Source organism: Gambusia affinis, linkage group LG14 (assembly GCF_019740435.1).
Source record: "Gambusia affinis linkage group LG14, SWU_Gaff_1.0, whole genome shotgun sequence".
In the NCBI taxonomy this organism is placed as follows: Eukaryota; Metazoa; Chordata; class Actinopteri; order Cyprinodontiformes; family Poeciliidae; genus Gambusia; species Gambusia affinis.
This window is the reverse complement of record NC_057881.1, coordinates 7848798-7875494: the sequence shown is the minus strand read 5'-3', so window position 1 is coordinate 7875494 and position 26697 is coordinate 7848798. Positions and strand designations below refer to the sequence as shown.

At 34.2% G+C, this 26697-nt stretch overlaps 1 protein-coding gene and 1 long non-coding RNA gene across 3 annotated transcripts; one reads left to right on the top strand and one right to left on the bottom strand.

Annotated features, from left to right (window-relative positions):
- The first annotated feature begins 1449 nt into the window (after window positions 1-1449).
- On the top strand, window positions 1450-25875 carry slc44a4 (solute carrier family 44 member 4). 2 transcript variants are annotated; one of them, XM_044138042.1, is made up of 23 exons: window positions 1450-1727; window positions 13119-13167; window positions 13252-13325; window positions 15186-15264; window positions 16221-16320; window positions 16402-16533; window positions 16619-16679; window positions 17280-17400; window positions 17496-17501; window positions 17951-18034; window positions 18761-18873; window positions 19054-19176; window positions 19561-19660; window positions 20792-20884; window positions 21753-21855; window positions 21929-22188; window positions 23210-23304; window positions 23435-23538; window positions 23618-23691; window positions 23784-23854; window positions 24208-24302; window positions 24386-24470; window positions 25368-25875. In XM_044138042.1, exons 1-23 carry the CDS (start codon window positions 1688-1690, stop codon window positions 25466-25468), a joined length of 2163 nt encoding a protein of 720 aa, XP_043993977.1. In that variant the 5' UTR covers window positions 1450-1687; the 3' UTR covers window positions 25469-25875. The 2 variants fall into 2 exon arrangements, with proteins under 2 accessions (XP_043993977.1, XP_043993978.1); XM_044138043.1 differs by lacking the exon at window positions 17496-17501 and having other exon boundaries at window positions 1451-1727.
- LOC122843363 lies at window positions 19547-20210 on the bottom strand. The gene is made up of 3 exons (XR_006372696.1): window positions 20197-20210; window positions 19751-19896; window positions 19547-19676 (listed from the first exon to the last, which is right to left on the bottom strand). It is a non-coding gene; the product is annotated as an uncharacterized LOC122843363 (long non-coding RNA).
- Window positions 25876-26697: the final 822 nt, after the last annotated feature.

Below are 26697 nucleotides of genomic sequence, written 5' to 3'. Positions count from 1 at the left end.
TTTTTGGCATTTTGTTATTGTATATATTTATACTGTTGGAATGATCTTTTGACAGGCTAGATACAGTTAGAGATGTGTTTATTGGACAGATGTCTCACTCCGAGTCATTATCATTATTGCGGTTTTTCATGCACATTTTAAACAAAGTCGGATCAGACGCATCAGGGGTGTCCAAAGTGTGGCCCGGGGGCTAATTGTGACCCTAGAAATGACTTTGGTCGGACTCCCAATCACAAATCAAGAATGGTAAAAATTTGGCCTTTAAAATAGAAAACAAATAAATGATGACCCCAAGAATTTGGAAATTGTTTTTCTTTTAATAACAGTTCAAACAGGATTTTATGTTTATGGATATGGATTTTATAAAACTATTTAGCAATGTTGACATGCTACTATGGAATAGGATTAGTGCCAAAATTCTGACTTTCATTTGAGAATTTAACAGAATTCAAACATTTTTTTTCTCAGAATTTTGATATTAATCACAAAATTCAATTAATTTTTTCAGAGTTATAAGATTAAAATCATAATTCTTTTTTCTATTCCCCCCCAACATTCCTCTGTAAAACTTCAGATTATCAACTCAGTTCATGATCAACAATGTCTCTTCTCTGGCTTATGTTCAGTCTCCACAGTAACCAGAGTAACCATGGAGACTAAACTTAATTTTTAGAAATTCTATTATGAAAGTCATAATTCTTATTTAATTGTTTCTTGCCACAATCCTCCTCAGTAAGGACTCAATTAAGAAGTCTGCGAATGGTCAACAATGTTTCTTCTCTGACCCATGTTCAGTTTCCATGGTAACCGTATTTGGTTATCCTCCAAATTTTTTTTTTTTTTAGTCCACAATCTCAAATCTCAACTTTTAAGAAATCTGAGATTGAAGTCATATTTCTTGTTTTCTTTTTTTAATTAAAAAAATATTTATTATTGAATTTTACATACATTGTTTACCGTTTTCTTTCCATGATCTTCCTCTGTAAGCAACAGTAAGACTCCATTAAGAAATCAGTTCTTGGCCAATAATGGCTCCTCTCTGATCCATATTTAGTTTCCATGGTAACAATGTTAGGCGTGCTGTGGTGGCGTAGGGGATAGCGCGACCCACATTTGGAGGTCCTTGTGTCCTCGACGCGGCCGTCGCGGGTTCGATTCCCGGACCCGGCGACATTTGCCGCATGTCTTCCTCCCTCTCCCTTCCCCTTTCCTTTCTGCCTTCTGTCATATAAGGGACACTAGAGCCCATTAAAGACCCCCTGCAGGGGAAAAAACCCCAAAACAAACAAAAAAAAAAACAATGTTTCATTAGCCTCCAAATACAACTTCCGAATTTTAACAGCACATACACTGTCACTAAATTCACTCAATTAATTCAATTAAACAGAAGTCCCCGGATTACACAAACAGCAATACAATAAATATCCACTCGATGTGAGGAGGAGTGATACCTCTCTCCACATTGGCTATCTGTGGCGGAGCCTTCAGGTGCGCATCCCACAGCAGGTGCGTTTGTGTCGTCACCGCGTAGTTAGAACTGCCAGGAAGGAAAAGATTTCCTCACTTAGTTACCATGGTCTGTTCGAACGCAGCGGAGCCACTTTTAGTCCAGTTTTAGCGTCTTGTTTTGTCCGGTTTAGCGGTTTTGTTCGGAGCGGGAGCACCGGAGGACGGCAGGCGGAGGAACATGGGGAAAAAAGGAGAGGACAGGCCGGACTCCGACTACGGTGAGTCGGCATCGCCCGTTAGTTTCCCCGGACAACGTCTTTTCAGGGCAGGTTCAGGTATAATGTTCGGAGCATGCAACTGAAAGTAATAATATTTTAATTTACATAGCAGAAAACTAAATTGGATGTAAGGATTTATTTTTTGTATTGAAACACAAGTGGTGGAGAAAGTAGCTACTCAAACAATATACTTAAGTAAGAGTACAAATAAACAGAACTAATGTACACTAGTAAAAGTACCACATTAACATTTTTACTTGTGTAAACGTAAGAAAGTACTGGCTTTAAAAAATACTTAAAGTATTAAAAGTTAGAGTACTTGCTAAATGTATTACTTAATGACTCACATAATATGTGTACGTATTGTATCGTATTTTATTTTAATGCATCAGCAATGCGCCATTTTAATGAACAATGCTGCAGATAATAAAGCAAGTTTTAATGTGTTTACTCTCTATGACACAGTTTACATTTATATTTGTGATTTCAGGGATGACCTGCGTCACTCTAGCATTCCTTAGTCATTTTCAATAAATTTGAATATTTATGAAAAGTTCATATACTTCAGTAAGTTAGCTCACAAGTCTCTTCTTGTGAGTTAGCTTTATACATGTATGATATTAGCAATATCATACATTAATACATGTATGATATATATTAATATCATACATATTAATTTCCCACAAATTGTAATGATGATTAGTTTACAGCTAATGAAAACAGAACATTTGATTAGATTACAGAGCAATACTAAACCTTAATGCAGAAATGTGGGTCTAATTATAAATATGTTCAATACCTGAGGCTCATTTGTCAGTGAGGCTGACAAACGGGCCTCATCGGCCTCACAACATTTGCTTATTCACAATAAGCAAATATGCATAAGCAAATATGCAGTGGTCTCTTTTGTACCAAGTGTCCCCCCGCTCTTCTAGAATGAGGGTCTAACGGTACTTTCCCGCTTTGCAAGTGGTTCAGTGGCCCTGTTCTCTCGCCAATGATTACTTTCAAACTAACAAACAAATTAAAAAAGCGCACAGCGACGTGGATGTAACGTGTAACGCAACGCTTTATTGACCCTTTGCACGTGACGTCACTCTCTTCGATCAACTCTGCCCGCTCCGCCATGACGGACGTCAAAATAACCAGTGCGCTTCTGGAAAGCCTGTCAAAAACGCACATCTGGTAACCTAATATTGCCTTTATTTAGTTGATTTCGAAGTAAAACTGGTCACAGGATGCTGCGCGGTCAGCTGCCCAAACAGACAAGGATAGAAACCAAATTTGTGATTTTATTGTATAACGTTTAATGAGGAAAGATGGCGGCGATGGATAGCAACCGTTAATCATAATGACTGTCAGCCCGTGATGTGATCGCGGATTTGTAGGGAACACTTTTTACAAGGTAAGACGATTAACGTTCATATCCTGTATAAGTAAGTATTATTAGAAACATATCAAATATTGCATTATGGAGAAGTACGAGTCTAACCATCAGTAACCATGGAAACAGTGTAGCCTAGCATGTACGAAAAAACTGGTAGCTTCCCACCTTTTGTACGTTTTAATGCTGCTCCGGTCTTAGTTTATGACGTAGTGATATAAATCATGTGGTGTGAATTCAGGTGGATTTGGTCATTTTATAAACACGTCAGGAAGGAGGAGTTACGGGTCGGTTTCTAAGCTAGCTGCTTCCAACTTTTGTAAATATCGCCGTGTATGAGCCGCAACCAGGTGTGTTACGTTCACAGACAAATTAGCTCGACTCGAACAAGTAGAAACCATGAATAAACCGGCAAAACCAATTTGGGAAAACAATTTCAGTCGCTCTGTTTAATACTCCCATCCCTGACCTTACTTTCATGGTGCCTGGAGTGATTACGTGACGTAGTAACAAAGAGTCAATAGAAATGTAGTGAAGCAGAAAGTACAAATATTTGATGTAAAAGCAGAAAGTACCCACCATAAATCTACTTAAGTACCGACACATAAAATGTACTGAAGTACAGTTACACCCCACCACTGTGAAATACTGACACTTAATTAGATTTGGTAGCTGCTTGTTGTTTTTAACCAGAGAGAAGAACAGAATGATTTCTCAGAAAAGCCCAAGATAGAAGGTGAGATGGAGAAATTAAACTGAGCAGCGGCAGTTTCAACCGGAACGCATTCACACCTTCGTATGTAGTGTGTTCACATTTAATGTGTTGCTATCTTCTCTACTCCAAAAATGCAATCTAATTAAAGAATTCCCCTTAACTTGACCACAATAGCCATTTAATTATTTGCTTAATTTTTCAGAGTAACCTCAAAAACATATTTGATAGAAGAGGTTTTCTTTAAGGTTGTACTCAAACGGACTGCAGTGGAAAGTTAAAGTCAAATCCATTCTTTTTGTCCATTTAGAAGAAAAACTATGTAATTAAAAGTCATTCAGCCAGTGTATCACTAAATTTGTTAGGCGCATATGGAGTCACATATGACTTTCACATTAATAGAAGGTCCCACTTTCAGAGCTAGCTTATCTATTTTTACTCTGTCAACATATTCTCCATTAAAATCACTGTTTTTAATTATTTGTCCAACTATAAATGCTTGTAATATCAATTTATTAAAATTATTCAGTGAATATGTATTCTATTGTAGCTTGTGTCAGATGAGGGCAGCTTTAAATTAATATGAAAAAGTGGAAATGCAACATTTAGCTAAAGTTAATCTTGTTGCTGTTGGTGCAGTGTTATTTTTTTATTTATTTAATATATTCAGAATAGGAATTGAACCCAAAATAAGCTCAAATGTTGTTTTGAAAAGAAGTGAAATATTAAATTGTACTCAATTAAGTGGAACAATAACTTTCCACTTAATTATACCGTTTATAATCTGGGGAAAATGTCTCCCGGATTATTTCACGTGTAACTTGTACTTTTTCAATAGCATTAAGGTCAAAAATTAAGAAAATTCACTTTTTATCAAGTAAATTTTTGACCTTTCAAACTCAGAAATTTTCTTTTTTTTTCTGGAACATTTCTGAAATGAATCTCAAAATTAATTCAACATATATTTTACTCAAGTAAAAGTAAAAAAAGTAGCTGTCCAAAAATTACTCGAGTAAAAAAAAAAGTTACATTTAAAATTACATAATCAGATGGACAAAAATGTAAACTTATGTTGACATTTTAAGTACACTATAATAATCCTGTAAATTTGCAGTAAAATGCTAGCAGCTACAGATGCCAGTATTTGACTCTAAATGCACAGTAGCTGTACCGTAATTTATTCTGACAGTAAATTACTGTTAAAGCAAGTACAACATTGATACTGTGAAAGAACGGTAAAATACTCGCGTCTGTAGCTGCCAGCATTTTTCCGTTCTTTGCAGATGCAGATCAAGGCACCATCCAGCATGGAAAAAGATAAGACAATATAATTTAGATCTTAAATGAAATGGAAACAGAAAAAAAAGAACAACTAACCTGTATGAAATGCCACTCAAAGTCCATCAGGTTTTTGAAGAGGGTGGAAACCTGCATATTCACTGTCTGATTTTTCTTTTGAATGATCTTCCTATGATCGGTTTTCTGGGTTAGTCCCACTGAAGCGACTAAAAAACACAATCAAAAATGGGAAAATTTTGGAGAATATAAATAGTGTGGCACTCTGAAGACAGCAGGTACAATTTATAAAGCTTTCTTTACTTAATGTGGAAAAATTATCCTGTTTTTAATTATGTAAAGAGAAACATCACCGCCTTTGTCAAATGTTAATCATAACTTGCTTTAAAACTTTAAAACTATGTCATTGTGTTTTGCTCATTGTAAAAAATGTATAGTTGTTGAATTCAGAATCAACACCAGACAGAGTTGCTTAAATTTTAATAATAAATAAACTCTCTGGAATAACACCAACTCTGTAGGGAAACTAATTCTCCTATCTTTGAATTAGACTAAACAAGTGTTGAATTAACTTTGTATTTTTAACTTACAACACCAACACTACAAATCCAACACTTTTGATTTTGCTCTGTAGATTTTTATTTATTCCCTAAAAGATTTATTATAGAAGGTAATTTTTTCTTTCTGTTTAAAATTGACTTTAAATGCTGATTCTCTAAGATCCAAATACAAGTAAAGTGTCTTGCCTAAGAAAAAAACTGTATTGTATTTTGCGGTAGTGCATCTTTAAAAATCAAACTTAGGAAACTTAATTTTCAAAGTTTCCTAAGCTTAGGAAACTTAGAAATCACCAGACACACATGCAGACAAAACTGATTGTGTCTGGTGATTTATTTTATTTATTTTTAAATAAAAACAAATGTGTTTTTTGTTCAGCGAAATTTCTCACAGTGGGTAGAGAATCCAGAAATTTTACTCAAGTAAGAGTAGTAACACTTTATAATAAAATTACTCAAAAACATATTCAAGTAAATTTAACTGAATGTTGTTGGTGACTAATTATCATCATAAATTTTACTAAACATTGTACTGACCTTTACTAGTAAATAAAACCATAACAATACAGATTAAAAACAAAGAGACGCAGTGAATAAGTCTTCAACTTTACAGTTTTTCTTCTAATTTTCAGCAGGATGGGATTTTGCAAGATACTGTAGGTGTGACTTTCTAGACTGGTACTTTACTGGACTGTATGGAAAATTACATGATTGTATACTTCTGTAATTTACGTCATCAAACTCCTCTTAAAAATTCCAAGATTGTGCAACTGTGCGAGTTAAAGAGTACTGATAAGATATGATGATTTATGGTTGATGAAATGTGAAATGTGACATGAAGATTTTTTTTATTTAGGAAATAAGAAACAAGTCTTTGAGTTCATGAAAACACACACACACACATGCACAATGTTCTAAATAAACTTAAAGCAAAAACAGTCACTATAGATTAGATTATAAATTCAAAAGGCAGGTTGCAATAATTTGAAAGAAATTTAAAGTAAAGTTATCACAGTCTGTGGATCACAATAATACTAAACACATATTTAATTTTACTTTTTATCCAGTTGTGCTAAATTAATCTATATATGGAATATTCTATATAGATTTTAAAAGGTACATTTCCACCCAGAAATCTCAAATTGTCTAAAAAAAAATTGATAAAGAAAAAAAACACAAGGAATTATGAGGTTAATCTTAAATCTTCTATAAAAACCCCAGTTTTCAGTTTGAAAAGTTGATAATTTACTAAAAAACAAAAAGAAATTAAGAAATGATCTTATTTTTGGAAAAAAGCAAAAAATTTCTGAGTATGGCAAGTTGAAATTTTACTAAAAAGGAAAAACATTTTCTAAAAAAACAAAACTGGATATTATTGAGTTTGAAAAGTTGAAAATTTGTTAAAAAATTTCCAGAAAAAAACTTTAAATCACTGAATTTGAAAATTTCCAAGGAAAATGCTAGAAAAAACTTTTGAGTTTATTATAACTTAGCCCTGAAGCCTTAGGACATCTGTTTGCAGGAAGGATGAGACGGAAATGTATAAAGTTAAAGCGTCTCTCTGCACTTTGATCTTCTATTGAAACTCACAAGACAACAGAGGGAGGATCAAACATTAACTGGAGGAAGAAATGTTTTAAGCTGACCAGTGATGCGGCCTCTAAGGCATCTCTCTGGAAACTAATTTTTAAAATATATCTGCATTTAAAAATAAGAAACAACAAAAACAGCCCACATAGGTGGAAAACTTCTCAAGAAAAAATTAATTCAGCCTACAGAAGAGAAATTAGCGTTGCATATCTGTGAAATGGGAGATATTTTTGGCTTATTTCTCTCTCTGTTTTGCAGATTTAGATTGAAATATTTGGAGATTTTTCTTTCCAAAATATCTAAACATCAATCAAAGTGAAACAGCTGGAAGACTTTTCAGGTTTTCTTCAGTTTAACCAGTCTAATCATTAAAATGTTCATCTACATTAGATGCTGTTTTAAGCTTACTAACTTCTCGACTCATTAGCCATATTAACCATGTTGCGATATAAACGTGCTTTCTTTGCTGTGTCAGCAAAATTTCCAGTTAGATTATTTACTGTCCATGCAGGTTTTAAACAGGAAATGGCTCCAAATTACAGAAAATAAGTAAACTAATTTATCCTTTGCCATCTTAAAGTACCAGCAGTGTTTTAAGACATAAAAATAGATTTTCTTTTCTCCTTTCTGCTGCAGCTAATGCTAAATTTAATGCACTGAGAAGCGTTTCTAACCTAACATACAAAATGTGTTTGATGAGCTGAAGTTATTTTAGGTGTCACCTGAATCTTCCCTGTTTTTATAAGGTAACTACACCTGGATATTTACCTGCAGAGAAGGTCTGTTGACTTTTTCACAACTAGCTGAAGCACAAAACGGCACAGACAAGAGTCAGTTCCTCCATGTTCCTCCTCTTGAAGCTTTTAAGTTGTATTTATTTTACCTTAGAGGCCAAAACGTATACACATTTCTAAAATTGTATTGTTAGGAAATCAGTATTTTTACTGCAGTAATTAGAAGGTTTCTATCAAAATTTGACTGAGAGATCCAGTCCAGGCATTTCTGTCTCCAAATATCTGCTGTTCTAGATTTAAATGTCGACTCTAAAAATGTGGTGATTAGTAAAACGGTCTATTAGGGCCAGTTTAGATTAAAATATTTTATTATTGTTTGTAGATTTCTGCCAAAAACTTGGAGTTTTAAGATTAATTTCAGAAAATTTCTAGAAAAAACAAGGAAATAATAAGAGTTGATTGTTTTTTGTTCTTTGATTAACCATGAATTATTGGATAACAAAAAGTTTTGTGTTTTTTTTTTTAGGAGAGTTTTGAAACAATTTGAAGATTTGGCAGCAAAATGTACATAAAAAGTCTCAGACTTGTTTGATGAAGAATAAAACAATAAAAATGTTGAAGCTGCTTCTAAGCATCTAGCATGTTGGATGATATATGTTATATAAGTCAAATTATTCTGTCTGTAAAAAGATTTTTACATGGGGGGGGGAAGTAACACTAATCTCACATAACTAGAAACTCAAGTCTTTCCTCCTCAGTGAAGGTCACTGATCTCTGATTAAAGCTGTAAAAATGCTCTGCAGTTTGACCATTTAAGATCCAAAGTCTGCAGGTTTTTAAAGCTTTTCTCTCTGGTTTTTACAAGGACATAAAAATTCTAAATATCTTTTATATATATCCGTGGGAGGGGAACACGGTGAGCGAGTGTCATTGTTTACTCTAAACACACACCTTACTGTCTGCAGAACTGAAATATGAAACTCCGTGCGAAAAGCAACGTCAGTGGAAAAGTTTATACTTTTAATTATATCCTCTTAGTTTTTTCAGAGTGTTTCTGGGTTGTTGTTTTTTTACTTCTTCCTTTATCTTTTTTATGGACCTTAAACAGAGAATATAACAGGACTTGTATTACTTTAATCCAAATTAACTTCATGCATTGATTGGGGCCGTTTTAAAACTATACTGTGACGTTTTTTAGTCATTCGGATAAAATTAAGCACAAAGCAAAACATTCCTAGTCACGTGATTGGTTGAAAAATAATTATGCATTTAATTTTAATTCAGAAGTTTACAAGTTTGTAGCTTAAAAATATTAACAGTATTCTCCAAAAAAGGTGGTATTTTATTTCTCAATCCCAACCTCAAATTCCAACATGGCTGCCATTCATATAACATTTAGTAGTGAAAGTAGAACTATTTTGCACTTTTGATTAAATCTTTTTCTCAATGTCATATAGATTCACGAACAAACATGTTGCTTTAGTGTTAGAAAGTACATTATTATTGTTGTTGTTGTTGTTATTATTATTATTAGCTTGTATTTACTACAGTTTCACAGAGAACATAAATTAATAAATCCAGTTGGTTTCCTGAAACATGGTTGAGTTTTGATCTCTAAAGTGAATGAAATATTGCCAATTTGTACATATTTACCAAACTATTACCAACATTTCTTCAGAGTACAACTGAAATCAACCAAAGTGCCACCAGTGGTCCCACAGCAGATAATAGTACTTTAACTTTGATATTTGAGACTTTTGTCCCTCATGGTGAAATCTTACTGTAAATCTTTCTTCAGTCCTTCATAAAAGTATATTATGGGTTGTATAATCATGCATTACATTTTTATTTATAAGAGGCGAGCTCCATCTTGGTAGGCAAACGCAGATAAACCGCAGTACCAAAAAGAAAGTATATTTACATTCTTCCAATGTACAAGAGAAATCAACAAAATAGCTGCTGTTGGGTCGACCCGTATGAGACGGATGTGGATAAACTGCCTCAGATCTCATGATATGACACAATTCAATACTTGGTGAACTTGAAGAGTGAACTTCAAGGCCTGGAATCTATAGACGTATAAAATCAATGTTTTTTGTGAGTAACGCGGTTCTGGTGACCGGCAGAGTAAGTTCACATAGCGGCAAACACGTAGGCTACATGTCTATCTTAGCTAGCAGATAAGAGCTACATTAGTTAAGCTAATTTAGCTAGATGGGCAGCAAGTATTACAGTAAATATGACTAATATTTATCTTAGTTTTACACAGAGGTGGGTAGATTACTCAAGTAGTTTTAATGTATTTAAATTATTAATAAGTTAAGAATGAGGCTAGAGTTAGTTCTGAGCTTGTGGGTTTCTTTTATTGTTGTCATAGCAACTTTATCAATATACTTCTTGAAAATCATCTCAAAATGATAATATTATCTTTTATCGCAGTAACTTTAGGGACAATTATTTATCATCCAGCAAATGTGTTATTGTGGCAGGACTATATGTTGCTACTGTGTTTGTTTTGAAGTAGAAAACAAAGATAATTTTTTAATTAGCCTGTATTTGTAGCCGTTAGCTTGGTCACTGAGTAAAAACATCAGAAAAATCTCTGGTTTCCAAAACGTTTCATATTTCCTGAGGTAAAACTGACTGGATAAGTAGCCAATTTATTCCCAGCTACAAAGCAAATATCAAGTCTCTTCCAAGAACCACTACAGCAAATTCTAACAAACATCTTTCGAGACTTTTCTCCCCAGTGGTGACATTTTGACCCTAACAATCAGCCTTAAAACTATTTGTTTCAGGTTAAATCCTAAGAAGTTTGCTGATAGTTGTGACATTGTTAGGTTGCACCTGCATGGTTTGCTCTCAACTTCCTGCATCCTGGTTCAGTATTTGCATCCTACTTGAAGCCTCTGGCAGATTTCTGAGAATAATGTTGACACAGTCTCCATTCACTCCTATTCAAATCTGTCCCAGTGGAGGTAATTAGAGCCGAGCTGCAGTAAGAAACGCCTCCTGTCGCCGAGCTACGTGGCGAACTGCTGCACCCTTTGGAAGATCAACTTCATCATCACGTGTTTGTATGAATCAGAGAAAATATTCACCTGATGATTTTTATATTGTTGCTAGTGACACGTTCAGTGAGTTTGGTTTAGTGGTGAAATGATTATCAAGTCCTACTTGTATTTGGCATGAGAAAAAACTCACTCAGCAGGTTTTTCCTGCACATCAACCCAACTGTCAGGAGCGAGAGAGAAGTTAACTCACCTCCTTAAAATAAACTTTTCTCATTTATTCTGTTGAAACTAGGAAATATTTGTGACTCTCACTCATCTGGAAAGTATATCCCATATTCAAATGACATTTAAATTTCAGTCCGTGTGAGTGCAGTGCTCTTTAACATGCTCTGCTCCTGTAAAGCAGAAATATGAAACTCACTGCCGTCGTTCTGTTTACTCCAGGAAGCAACCATGTCGCCTCACAAACTCTCTAATGGTGGTTCTCATGATAAAACAGGAAATTCGGTTTTGAAATTCAGTTCAAAAACTAAAACTCTTAAACTATACGTTAAATAAGTTACAATAATGGCTTCCAGTAAATGAAAACTCAACCTTTACAGTTTGAAAGTTGTGTAAGGTCAATAAAAAACCTTTAAAGTTTTAATGTTATGGCTGGACTGTCATGAGTTTGATGGCTGATTTTCCAGGTCGTTAAAACATTAACAAGGTCATTGCCAAAGAGAGCTTTGTGTCCAGAGAGCTGAAAAGTTGAGTGGAAGGAAAAAGTGTGCATAAGCATTAGTCTTGAATTGTGAAACAAATCCCATATTTACACAGCTAAACTTATTGAAACTTTTATGAATTAAGAGTTCAATATTTATTTTTTAAACTGGTTTAATAGTAACTCTTTAGCTTATTTTCTTTAGAAAATGTAGAGTACTCACTATTTAGACCAATATTAAACTTCTTAGATTAATTTCTAGATTATTTTGTAGAGAGACTCTCGTTACTGCAGCCCAGAACAAACTTAGAACCCAGAATAACTATCTTAGCAATTACTTTTTAGACTCCTACTCTTCCAACCCAGAAAAGGAATTAGACCAGAGGATACTTACTTACTTATACTTATCTACCAACCCTGAACATGCGCACACAGTTTACATACTTTAAATCAGCATAAACTTTTTTTTCTTCTTTTGTTCTTCCCTTTGGTTTGTTTTTTTGTATGTATTTCCTTATAATTCCTGTAAAGCACTTTGCATTGCCCTGTTGGTGAAAATGTGCTATATAAATAAAATTACCTTTACCAAACAAACAACCTCTACCTTTTTACACTTTGGAAGTGTAAAACGATAAAACAAGTTATTTTTACCAGGACTTAAATGCAGCTTAAAAGGAGCTGAGATTTTAAAAAAAACTAAAAGTGTCAGTTTCTAGAACAACTTAAATCTCAAAGTACTTTTGGTTTAGTTTCTGGTTCAAATATCTTAGTTTTGTCTTATTTCAATGGTGGTAACTTAAAAATAACTTTTTAGCAAGAATTAGGAGCTTATTTTAAGTAAATAATTCCTTAATATTAATGAAAAGTATCAGTTTCATTGGAAGATTATTTTACTTTTACATTTTTCCCATGTTAATAACGTAATTTATCTTATCCAATAAAACAAGTAGTTTTTCATCAACATTAATGAAATTTTTTACTTAAATAAGCTCCTATATCTTGATAAAAAGTTACGTTTAAGTTGGTTTTGTCTAAGTTCAAGTGTACCAAGACATTTGCACTAGAACTAAAAATATTTGGTACGTTTTGTGTTTTTGCAGTGAAACATTAACGGTGACCTGTATCTTGGTTAAAGTACATATTCTGTCATGCTTTAAAACGTTTTCCTTACTCAGGTCCACAGTAATTTATTAACCCGGAAATCTCAAAGAAACACTTTATTTTAAAAAGCAGCAGGAAGTTGAGTTTTTTTTCATATTGGTAGATACTGATAAATATTTCTGTTTGTTTCCTTAAAGTGATTAAAGGTTCGTGACGTCTCCATTGCTACTGTTTACTTGATAATGACCATAAACAGTGACGTCCCCTGACTAATGTTTAATGACTGTTTTCTGCTCCCAGGTGAACCGGCCCAGTTTGACCCAACCTTTAATGGACCCATAAAGAAAAGGTGAAACTAAAATATTTTGTTTTATTCTACTCTGATATATTCAAATTATTCCCGACTTTTTTTAAAATTAAATTTTCTCCACAGAGGATGCACGGATATAATCTGCTGTATTCTGTTCATGGTCGTCATCCTCGGCTACATCGGCGTAGGAATGTTAGGTGAGTGAAACCAAAACATCCAAAAGTTTCAGGCACAACTTCCACTGTTCATGTAGAGCAGTTTTCACATTCAAATTAAGAAATTAAATGTTATTTTAACTCATATTAATTCAGATTCCTCAGAGTTATTGTAGATGGTGATGGGTGCTGGCAGGGATGATCTCCTGTAGCAGTCTGTGTTGCAGTGAATTTTAAGAAACCTCTGACTGAAGACACTTTGTTTTCTCAACGCAGTTTCATGAAATTCTTTTCAAATTCTTTCGGGCTAATTTATTCTGTTATAAGGATAAGATTTCTTTCAAAACACTTGGTGTATTTAGCAAAGATTAATAAATTAAATAAAATCTGATTTAGGAACAGTAAAGTCAGTAAAAGGATTTAGTTATTATAAATGCTTGGTTATAAAAAGACAAAAACCTTGTGTTGTACGGAACATTTTCTATTGTAAGAAAATTATGTGATTTATAATTTTATAATTACACTCTGATTAAAAATAAAAAGTTTGTAGTTGAAGCATTCTTGAATTGGGGGCTGCATAAACTCACAGCACGGGCCACACACGGCCCCCGGGCCACACATTGGACACTTCCGATGTAGAGGAACAAAGATGCGGTTAATTGAGGACTCCAGAAACAATAAAAATGCTTAATGAAGTTGGTTCCTCTGTATTTTAAGGGTTCATTCGAGTTTAGTTCACTTTAATCCAACTAGTTCATTTTTGTAGAAGTTTGGTTCTTTTGAACCATGTGAACCAAAATTATCAACTTAAAACTATTTCTTGCTGAAAAGTTACTTGTAAGTTGTCTCATTTCAAGTGTACTAACATATTTGCAGTATAAAACATAAAATACTTGGTAAGGTTTTGAGTTTTTGCAGTCTAGGTACAGCTGGGGGTGGAAGAATGAGAGAAAATGGAAGATAAACAATTTAACTAAACTTGAAACTAACATAAACAATAAACAGAAGGGGAAACATTAATAAAGGAATCCAGATCTAAATGCATTAACAGGAGAAAAGAATAAACTGAAACTAATGAGGTAAAATAAGTAAACAACAAAAATGATCAGAACGGAAACAGGTAAATATAGTTTATAAAAATCATAAAAGCGAGCTGCACTGATCTGCATCTGTTTTATTCACATATGTTGGAGTTTATGTCTTGGACATAATAGGAAACACTGAATTCCTTTATTTCTCTAAAGAGCTTTAAGCGTTTCCCTCTCATCTGTGAAGGAAACTTCCCATCATTGTGCGGCCAGCAGGTCTTTTATTTCTTTGTCCTCAATCTCATTCCAGCACTCAGGGCTCGCTCTCCTATCTAGAGTCAACACATCAGACTGATTAACCAGGTTATCTGCTGCCACAATATGTGTGTCAACGACCTTATTTCCACTGGAAGGTGGATTTGCTTTACTTTAGTCAACAAATCTGTTAAAGGTGGAAAAATCTGTGAAAATGTTGCAAACAAACAAACCACAGGGGTTTGTTTAGGATCTGATTTTGATTGAATCAAAATCCAGGTAGGAACGGGTTCTAGTCGTGTTGTTGTTTATTGTATGTGTGACCTGGAAACTGGGAGCTGGTTCGTCAAAACGTGAAAGTGCAAGCTGCAGTGCCCCCTAGTGGCTGGGTTGAAGAAATAAAAAAAACCCGCTGCAGCCACAAGAAGTTTTCCGTTTTTTGGATAATAATTGTAGATTTTAGATGTGCTTTTAAACAAACTTTGATTTGTTTTTTTCTTTTCTTTTTTCTTTTTTTTTTTTTGTTGCTGCCTCTCTGCCAGGACTACTTTGATAAAGATATTTTTAAGCCTAGTGGGTTTTTATCCTGGTAGATAAAGGCTGTTGTTTTTCCTTTTAGCTTGGCTCTATGGAGATCCCAGACATGTCCTCTTTCCAAGGAATTCAACCGGATGGTTCTGTGGCGTTGGACCCAACAAGTAGGTCCTCAGTGTTTTCGTTATATTTTTCTAATAATGCAGCAGCATTCCCAAATTTGTCACATTACAAACACAATCTGCAGTCTATTTCATGGGGATTTTATGTGACAGACCTACACACAGTAATGCAGAGATGTGAAATAGAACTGATAGTTTTTAATATTTTCTCACCAATAAAAACCTAAAAAGGAATTGCACAATAATAATACTCAGTGGAACCACCTTTCACTGAGTAAAGTTTGATATTATACCAAACTGATTTATGTAGAACTACGGAGTACCAGGGCCACTTTAAGAAAAGAAAGAAAATAGAATTACGACAGTCATAAAATTACGAGAATAAAGTCATAGTATTTTGATTTTATTCTTATATTATTACATTTTTATTCTTGTATTATGACTTTTTTCTCATACAAGTTTATTCTCATGTTATTATTTAGTCTTGAAATATTACGCCTTTATTCCCATATGACTTCTCATAATATTATTGCTTTGTTCTTGTAATTAAAATGGCCCTAATACTCTGCAAAGTATTTATTTACATTATAAAACTGCCATTATTCAATTATTTTATAAAGTTTAATTGTAGTTCTAAATGTTTATGGTATTTCTATTCAAATTAGATAATCCTTTCTTCTACTGCCTGGATTACACGTGACCAAATATGTAAATTAGGTGATGACATCATCTATTGACTTTTGGAAGGAGCTCCAGTAGCAGACAGTCTTGCAACAAATCTAAAAAAGCCTCTGACTGAAAACACAAAAAAGACAAGTCACACTTTTCAGACGTTTTTTTCTGTGTACCATGTAGAATGCTCTGTATTGGCATGTTGCTTTAAAGTTAAAGAAAATACATTGAGCTCTATTGTAATCTATAAAACAAAAATAAGTGAAAGCAATTCAGGAGTGTGATCAGCTTTAAATCTTATAATAAAACCTGATTTTCTCCTCCAGAGACAAACCACACTTGTTCTACTTTGATATTCTGAAATGTGCCTCATCTGCGAACGTTCTGGTGACGACTCTGAGCGGGTTGCAGTGCCCAACCACACAGGTACAGACACCAGCTCTATGTTTACTCTACAGCTGTCTGAATTCACTTTAATTAATACAAAGCTTTTATTGTCACCCACAGATTTGTGTAAAAGAATGCCCTTCAACCTTCTGGGCTGTCAATCCTCTGCAATATTTCCCTGGAACATTACCAAAGAGTGTTTTTAAACAAAGTTTTTGCGTTCCATCATTAGACCTGGAAAAAACCAATTTGGTGAGCTACAGCTTTTTGTCGCTGCTGTTTTACCATAAATCTGAATTAGAGTTTATTTAAAATGATAAATGATCTTATTTTTTAGAGCGTTTCAGAAATTGTGAGCAAAGAACTCTGTCCTTTCTTCCACATACCAACAACCTCAGGTGAGAAAAAATCTTTGATTATTCATGAGGTCAGGCTAAGAAAGATAATAATAAAAAAAAAGAAAATTACAGTAATTAAGAGAAAATTACAAGAATAAAGTCATAGAATTATGTGAATAAAGCCACAATTACAAGAGCATAAACTCATACAAGTTAAAATAGCATGAATGAAGTTATGAAATTATGAAAATAAAGTCTCAATTTTATAAAATCAAAGACAAAAATTACCAGAAAAAAGTCACAGTAATACGAGAATAAAGTCGTATTAGAAGAATGAAGTCACAGTATTAAGAAATAAAGCTATAATGTTTAGAGAATAAAGTAATATTACTTACTATTACTTAATATTACCAGACTAAAGTTGTATTAAACACTTCAGCTCATGTGTTTCCTTATTAGTAAAATAAATATAAAGTATAAACAGAAGATGCTCAACATTCCTCAATGTATCACAATTATAAGTTTACTTTTATGAGTTATTCCGGCAATATTGCAACTTTATTCTCACAATGTTATGATTGCATGCTCTTGTTTAAATATTAACCACGTTTACCATTTTGTGAAATTCGGAACCCTCTCTGCTCTCCCCTCTTTTCTTAGCGTTGGGGAGATGTTTCCCCGACATCCAGAAACTGGGCTCAATCCCCGACTTTTTCTCCAGCATCCCCGGTTTGCCGAGCTCGGTTAACGAGACGGCGAACCTCATCAAGAACGGCACTGGGTAAGACACAAACCGCTAACCGTTAAAATGTTCACAGCACCAACAGATGATAAACCTCAGCTTTTCTCTGCCTCCTCCCTGCTCCTCATCACCAGCTCACGGTCAGTGGTTGTGAGTTTTCGTCGGCTTTAGTGTAGCAGCTGGGTGGCGGTGGCTTCAGGGACGCACGCCTCACAAAACTCATTAGTTTCAGGCGCTGTAGTTTGAGTCTACAACTTTAATCTGATGATTAAAGGATACTTTTTAAAGTTTGTCTTGTTTTTTGTGTCTGCTTGAAAGGGTAGCGGATCAATGGGTCAATGTAGTAACGGCTCTGTAGTGTGTTAAATGTCCTGGAGAGCTACTAATTCAGATGCATCAATTCAGCTCGGCAAAGGGCCTGGCATCCAAAAGTAGCAGAACAGTAGCTCTCCTAGACTGGATTGGTCACTCCTGTTTTAGACGAACTCCACCATGTCGTTCTTTAGTTCTTGTTAAGTCTTGGTTTTTATCCAGATTTTGAAAGGAGAGCAGCTCTAATGCAACTTATCTTTGAATTTCTCCTCATTAGAGACATAATCAACAGCTTCAATATCAAAAACATTGGCCTCCGGATCTTTGAAGATTTTGCATCAGCCTGGCCGTGGATTCTAGTGTGAGTTTTTAGCTGTGCTGCACCAGTTTCACATTTTACCACTTTATAAATACAGGCTTCAGTGGATTTTACATGATTGACTAACAAAATTTATAGATGCAAGTTTAGCATTACAAGTTCCCTTTAAAGTAACATTTTGGACATTTTTGTACTTCCATATGGGTCTCAGCTGCCATTTTTGCACTCAGCCAATGGCCTTTTCTGAGTTTTTCATCCAGGGGTGTTAAACTCATTTACGTTTTGGGCCAAATCAAAATCATTAATGCTCTTAAAGGCCCAGTTGTGCCAGAATTTTTTGATAAAACCTGTTCACAAAACTTAAAATATCAATGAATTCTTAAAATTAAATAAGATTATTTAATTTCAGCCCCTCCAGGATTTTGTTTGTGGTACTAATTTGAACGGTAAATGCGACTTTTTATTACTCGCTGTATAGATCATAGACTATAATCTGACATTAATTAAGGCTGAGGAAGCTGTTTAGTACAAGTAAGAAAGTTTTTGAAAATTTTTTAGAAAAATCTGCAATAAACTCCCAATTATGTATTAGTGCAAAAAATGCCAGGATTTGTTGATTTTGTGTGAATTTCCTCAATAATTCCCAAGGTATAATTTGGCAGTAAATGGATAAAAACTGAATTGATTTGATTGATTGCATTATATTTAAGCACACTTAAATTTTTCTTTCTTTCTTCCTGCTGCTCCTGTCTGTGTAACTGGTGTTAGTGGTTTGGTGATAGCCATGCTGGTCAGTCTGCTGTTCCTGCTGCTGCTGAGGTTCATCGCTCCAGTGATGATCTGGCTGATCATCATCGGACTCCTGGCATCTGGTGCTTACGGTAAAAACTCAGCTGCTTTCATATTTACAGCACTATTTATTCATCTTTATCTTCTAGCACTGTGTCTAACAACACTTTTAAGGTGTTTTTTTCATCGCTGTTATGATTTCAAGCTGCTTTTCTAAATGTTAACTTCTATTTCTTAAGACGTTTTGATTAATCCCTAATTTTCCAACACAGGAATCTGGCACTGCTACTGGGAATACGCTAACTACAAACAACAGTCCGCAAGCATCAATAACGTCGGATTCACCACAAACTTTCGGGCTTATCTGGAAGTCCAGGAGACCTGGCTGGCTATTAGTAGGATTAGTTTTGTTTTAAATCCAAATGTGTTTTGTGTTTTCAGTTAATTCTCAGTTTTTAAGAAAATTGCTGAGGTTTTGGGTCAGTAGGAACCTGATGAGATCAATAAACTGATGGAAAAGTCTGGAAGAAATGACAATAATTGTTAGTTGCGGTTCTAATCTGCTTTAATTGCTAGTATTTATTTTCTTCAACAGTGTTGTAAAAAACTTTTTATCTCCTTAAAGATGTTTTCTGTTTATTCTTTTTTAAAATGAGATTCCCTGAGTAAATACAAAAAGCAGATTTCAATTTATGGGACAAAAACTACAGTTTTATTAATGATGTTTGTTGAATGAGCAGCTGTGAGTGATTGGTGTGGATAATTTCTCTGACCCTCAGTGATAATCCTCTGTGTGGTGGAGGCCATCATCCTTCTCACCCTCATCTTCCTCAGAACCAGAATCCTGATAGCGATTGCTCTCATTCAGGAGTCCAGCAGGTGAGTCTGATCACAACTGGAAAGCAGTAAAATGGTGGGAAAAAAGCAAAGGAAAACATGTTCAAAGTATAACAGGAGTTATATTTTTACCTGGTGCTTGTTCGCCCCATTTCTATTGCTGCCCTGGGTGACTGTCGGTCAACGGTAGCTGCATTTCCATTAACCATTTGTCTCGTCTCAGGTCCAATAGGTTGACTTCACAACGGACACATTCAGGTTTATTCAGTGTATTTACTCTTACAAAAGAGGAAATCAAGATGGTTAAAAGCTTCTGCCCCTATACATAAAATAAAATGTAATAAATAAATAACCCTAAACAAACTACAAAGCAATAGCTCCCAATGAGCATTTGGCAGCAGTTAGCATTTTTTAACTCAAACATAGTTAAAACAGACAGAATTAATAATAACAGATAAAAACATACACAAAACATGGCAAAATTACTCATGTAACACTTTATATGATTCAAATTGTCCAAAATATATGTTAGAAAATAATATTTGTAAAGACAACACAGAGCTGATCCTAATACATACCACAGTTACCGATGGCAACAGAATAAAAGGGGGAGGAGCTGTCAGTTACTGGTTGCTACGGTAACCACCAACTGCCAAGAGCAGCGTAACAGAACTTAAAACTCAGATAAATGTCTGGAGAAACAACTTGTTAACTAAACAAAAATAAATTCAAACAATAAATAAGTAAATTTTGACAAACTTCACATGTGTAATATTGTTAAAATAAAACATGCTACACATGTGAATGCTCACTAAAATAAATCTGCTTAATAGAAACTTGACAATGTCGATTAAAAAGACAGCAAAGCAAGTTTTTTGTTTTTTTTTAGCATGAATCGCATGTACAAGCTTATTTATTTTTATTTTATTTATTTATTTAATTGCATTTCTTATTTAATGGAAACACCACATTTGCGAAATTGTTTTTTTCTTTTTTTGTTTTACATTAGTGGAATGTTAATGTTTTGCATATTTGTAATGGAAACGCAGCTAATGTTGCCCGTAACAAAACCCCCTGAATGAGCTGCTTTGATTCAAGATGCAGAAACAAAGCATGTTGTTTTTAATAAAGACGTTTGTTTTTGAGATGTTAACTCCTGTTTATAACCTGCAGAGCGATTGGTCACATGATGTCTTCCCTGGTGTTTCCTGTGGTCACATTTGTTCTGCTGCTGGTCTGCGTCTCCTACTGGGGCGCCACCGCAATGTATCCTTTAACTTTACTAAAGCTAACAGTTAATCAATTACTAAATTAGTTCACTAAATAATCTATTAATCACAATCAATCATTTGAGCCTTAAATATTTATTTTCATTTTCATCCTTAAAATACCAAAATTTCTAATTTATGTTTTGTTCTGTCTGATGATATAATGTTAAAATATTGAATGATTGATGTTTAGATCAGTTGCTCAGTACTTGAGAAGACTTTTTTACTCTTACCTGAGTCATTTCTTGGATGGCTACTTTTTACTGTCACTTGAGTAAAAATATGTTGAAGTAGTTCTACTTTTACTTGAGTACAATTTTTGTATACCCTACCCTCCTTTGGCTACTGTCAATAGAAGTGGGGAGAGTATCCAAAAGTTGTACAAGTAATAGTAAAAAAGTATTTGGTTAAAAGTCGACTCAAATACTCAGTAACTGATCAAAACAGAACAAAATATAAAGTTACATGGGCATTTTGGTGTTTTAAGGATGGAAATTACAATAATTCATAGAAGTATCAAAATCAAGTCAAATAAATTTTTTCCAAATCAGTTTCTTTCAATATAGGACTTATGAAACTTTAACAAAAACTACAGGTTTGTGTCTGTTTGTGGTAAATTTTTGGTTAAAACATGTTAGTTTTTCATTCAGTGTGTAGAGAATCATGTAAATGAGTAAAAATTTACTCAAGTAAGAGTAGAGATATGTCATAATAAAATTACTCAAGAAAAACTAAAAAGTACACTTAATAAAAATATTACTAAAAAGAACATTTTCAGAAGCGTTACTCCAGTAAATGTAACTAGTAACTGCCCAGCTCTGACTGTTAAGCTCCAGTGTTTGTTTTGGCTGAACTGGGATCTGCAGATACTTGGCCACGTCAGGAAATCCCATCTACAAAGTGGTGGCTTTAAATTCCTCGTACGGCGGCTGTACGAGCATCACCGGCAACGTGACCTGTGACCCTCAGGTTGAACCATGACCTCATACGTTTTCAGTACAGGGATAATTTCATCACTAATTTCTCTGTGGCTTGCTGTCAGACTTTCAACTCATCAGATTACCCAGCATGCCCTACAGCCAGCTGCATCTTCATCAGCTACAACGAGGAAGGTCTCTTCCAGAAGAACATGCTCAACCTGCAGATTTACAACGCGATCGCCTTCCTATGGTGTGTGAACTTCGTCATCGCCATGGGGCAGTGCACGCTGGCGGGGGCCTTCGCCTCCTACTACTGGGCCTTCAGCAAGCCGGACGACATCCCCATGTTTCCAGTGGGTGCCAGCTTTGTGCGGACACTCAGGTAATGTCAAGAGTTAAGTTCAGTTATTTAAATTTTTCTAAATAACTGTTAACAAGTTAACAATCTTTTTATTTAAAGGTTAAGCTGTAAACCCAGAAACTGTGTTCTTTTTGTTTTTGTTTTTATTTGCCAACATGGCTCACCACTAAGAGCGGTAAGGTGTACAGGGCGTCCGAAGAACCTAGTAAAAATAAAACTAAAAATTTTCCTTTAAGTGTCAAAACACAAAATCTTACCAAGTATCTTTGGTCTAGTTTCTTAAAACACTTGAAATAAGACAAAAATAACTTGCAAGTAACTTTTTATCAAGATATAGGAGCTTGTTTTAAGTCAGTAATTCCATAAAATTAATTTCTAAAAAAGTAATACTTCCACTGGCATATTATTTTACTTATAACAAGACATTGTTCTGTATTATAAATCTAATAATCCGTCAGAGGAGCACTGCGCTGTTACCTAGCAACCCCAGCTGATCCCAGCCTGTCGCCTAGAAACCCAAGAAAAGCTCCAGCACGTTTGGTCAGCTGGTTTTACTGCCGTACAATGGCTGCTGCAAAAGAGAAGTGTTTTGTTGTTGACAACTTAACATCTAGAAACAACTTGCTGCATTCTGGTTGGTTGTGCAGGAGGCTCTACTAATGCTTTTCGAAGATGCAAAGATTTATAATTCCTCATTTGATTGCAGGCATTTTCAGTTGTGAGTGTAAACGTTGAGTTGGGGGGCGTGGCCAGGAGCAGCTTATTTAGATTTAAAGTGACAGGACGCCCTACAGCAGCTCACCCTGGAAGGAGGCAGAGCTGAGCAACTAAAATCTCATTATTTAAGAATAATTTGGTGTCAAAAATGTAATAAACGTGTTGCCCATGAACTTATCTTAACATCATAGGTCACTATGATTTGTTAGATTTATTTTGCAAAATGTTTTACTGTGCTGAACCTTGACTAGTGTCCTGCTGTGGCCTCCTTGCTGGTTATATTCTCATTTAAACTGGGATTTGTAATGTTTTATCTTTACTGTAGGTACCATGTTGGCTCTCTCGCCTTTGGTTCTTTAATCCTAACGGTAGTTCAAATCGTGAGGATTATACTGGAGTACATCGACCACAAGACCAGATGTAAGTCTATTTCAGCTGATTTAAAATGTTGAGATGAGCAACATTTGCTGTAAATAAATAGTTTTACACGAGTATGAAACAGATTTTTGTTTTTGAGGGGCTGTTTCAAAGTTTAGTGTCTTATTTCCAGCTGCACAAAACCCTTGTGCCCGTTTTGTAATGTGCTGCTTAAAATGCTGCTTCTGGTGCCTGGAGAAGTTTATAAAGTTCATCAACAGGAACGCCTACATCATGGTGAGGAAACAATCTGTCACTACAACCTGAATCAATTCAAACTCATCATTTTTCCTAAAGATTTTTTCTGTTTTGTCAGATTGCTATTTATGGGAAGAACTTCTGCGTCTCAGCGAAAAACGCTTTCAGTCTGCTCATGAGAAATATCATAAGGTTTGTGCTGCAGTCATATTACAATCATCAGATCTTTCCGTCCTCTGAAGCTGTTTATGACACGGTTCTGGTTTTATTCTTCCTCCTCACAGGGTGGTGGTACTCGATAAGGTGACCGACATTCTGCTGTTCTTTGGAAAACTGCTTGTGGTTGGAGGAGTAGGTGAGGACATGGATTCTGTTTTCAAAAACACAAAATCTTGTCAAGTAGTTTTGTTTAGTTTCACATTTAAACACTTACTTTACTTGAAATAAGGCAAAACTGACTTACAGGTAACTTTTAAGGAAGATGTAGAAGCTTGTTTTTAGAAAATAATTCCTTAATATTGATTTTATATTTTAGAACATTGTTCCTATGTTATAAGTGAAATAAATGGAGCTCGTACTTTTTATCATTGTTCAGGAATCAATCACCTAAAACAAGCTCTTATATTTTATAGAAATGTTAATTGTAAGTAAATATTGTGGCTGTGTAAGAACAAAAAATTTTAAGTGTTTGTTTATTTTTCTCGTCAGGTGTTTTGTCGTTCTTTTTCTTCTCTGGACGGATTAAGCTCCCAGGCGACACATTTCACTCTGAAACTCTCAACTACTACTGGATGCCAATTATTGTGAGTGGATAATCACTCTATCTTCTATCATTAAACATCCAGCTGTATTTTATATTTATCCATCTTTGCTCATGTTGTTTCAGACTGTGGTGTTTGGCAGCTACCTCATAGCTCACGGTTTCTTCAGCGTGTACAACATGTGTGTCGACACGCTCTTCCTCTGCTTCTGTGAGTAAAACGTCAATCATAATACAGTCATCACTACTATACCGTCATCAGTAATTACCACAGAGAAATATCTCTCTAGCTAGTTAGCTAACCTTACCTAACCTAGATAGATTAGTTAGCTGACCTAGGTTAGCTAAACTAGATTAGCCAACCTAATAATAATAATAATGTGCAAATTTCATCTGTGGTGTGGAGCTAAATCAGAAACAGGAGGGAAAATTCAAATGTTTGATCCTCTAAACGAGTCGAGTTAAGCTAAGTTAGGTCAGCTAACCTAGCTAGGTTAGCTAAAAGAAAATAACTTCTCTTATAATCCTGCCTGCACACAGCAAAAACATAAAATCTTACCAATTATTTTTGGTTTACTTTTTAGTGCAAATATCTTATTAATCTTCAGCCAAAACTTTACTTTCAAGCAACTTTTCTGCAAGATATAGAACTTTGTTTTAAGTGAATAATTCCTTAATGTTATGAAAACGTTAAATGTTTTGCTCCACTGTAAGTGAAATAATCTGCCAGTGGAACTTTTTCATTAATATTAATTAGCTCAAAACAAGCTCCTATGTCTTGCAGAAAAACTACTTGTAAGTTAGTTTAATCTTTTTTCAAATATAGCAAGATATTTGTACTACAAACTATACAAAAATATTTGGTAAAAATTAGATTTTGCAGAGTATCTACAATCAGGGCAATAATTTAATTCAATGAAATGTTTAAAATAATTGCAGATGTAATAAATAAGGTCAGAGTGGAAAGGAGGATAGAAAAAAGAAAAGCTCACTGTTTGAGAACTGAGATAGATGTATTTATTCTAAGACTGTAATGTTACTCTCAGTACCAGTAGAGGGCGCTGTGTACTACAGGTAGCTGATTAAAACTTGACTGTTGTTCTCACAGTGGAGGATCTGGAGCGTAACGATGGATCCCTGCAGAAGCCGTATTTTATGTCCAAAAACCTCATGAAGATCCTCAACAAATCCAACAAACAGGCAAAATGAGGAAGACTTCTCTCTTCTTCTTCTCCTTTAAATTAGTCAGCTGTGCTTTATTCCCCCTCCTAACTACGTTTACCAAATGCTTTTTGCACCTTGTTAGTTTTCTATATTTGTGAAATCCTAATATTTACTGTTTAATTATGTATTTTATCCTGCAGATAGTTTCTAATTTTCACATTTCTTTTACTTTAAATGACCTGCTCCAATTTTTACATCAGTTTGCTCAGATAAACAGCTTTTAATGTGACATTTAAAATCACATCAACTCCATTGTTGTGATTTTTATTTATAGAAACGAAGGTGATAGAAAAATGTTAAATATTTAAAAAAATATTTTATACTCTGTACTGTATTTTATGCATTCAATTGTAATATGAATTGTACAATAAAATTGTAAATGTTTCGGTTTACTTTTAACTTTTTCTCCAATCTTGACGGTTTTACATTTAATAAGATTGACAAAATCAATTTGTTACTTTTTCCACTTAGACTTGAGCCTTAAAATAACCCATAAGCAGTAAATTTGTTTTCCTTATTACAATTAAAATATTAATAATTAATCATGATGACGCAATTTAGTACTAAACTATTTTTTACAGGAGTATAAACCAAAAAATGCAATTTGCTGAAAGAACACAGAGCAGCAATTAATCCAAAACTGTTCAAATACAACATATACATTTCACATTTAAGATAAAAAACCCCAACTTATTTGTAAATATGTACTACTTAGAACTCAAGTGGAATAGTTTTAGCTTCACTTGGTTCAAATTCTGTAAAAACAGACAAAAGCTATTAATCATCTTTTGCTGTCCAATTATTGATTGGTTAATATAGAAAATAATCAATTAGCTCTAAACAGAAAAGGCTGAGCTTTTCGTATTAAGTATTTTTTCAGTAATAGATTCATCCTTTGCTACAAATGATCAAGCATACACTAAAGGGATGTTATGTTATTACATTTTATGCAATAAATGTTTTTTTTTTTTTAAGAATTCAATTGTCTTCATGTATTTCTAATATTGGATAAACAATTACTGATATTGTTTACATTGGATATTGTTTAATCACTCACCAGGGTTGAGTAGTTAAATAAAAATTCTGCAAAATATGATAATTTTTTCTATATGCCATTAATCATCAGAATATTCAAGAAAATTAAAACTTAGTTGTATCCATAGAAAATATAAATGACAAAACAAAACTGTTTCTTTAATTGCTAGATTGTTTAA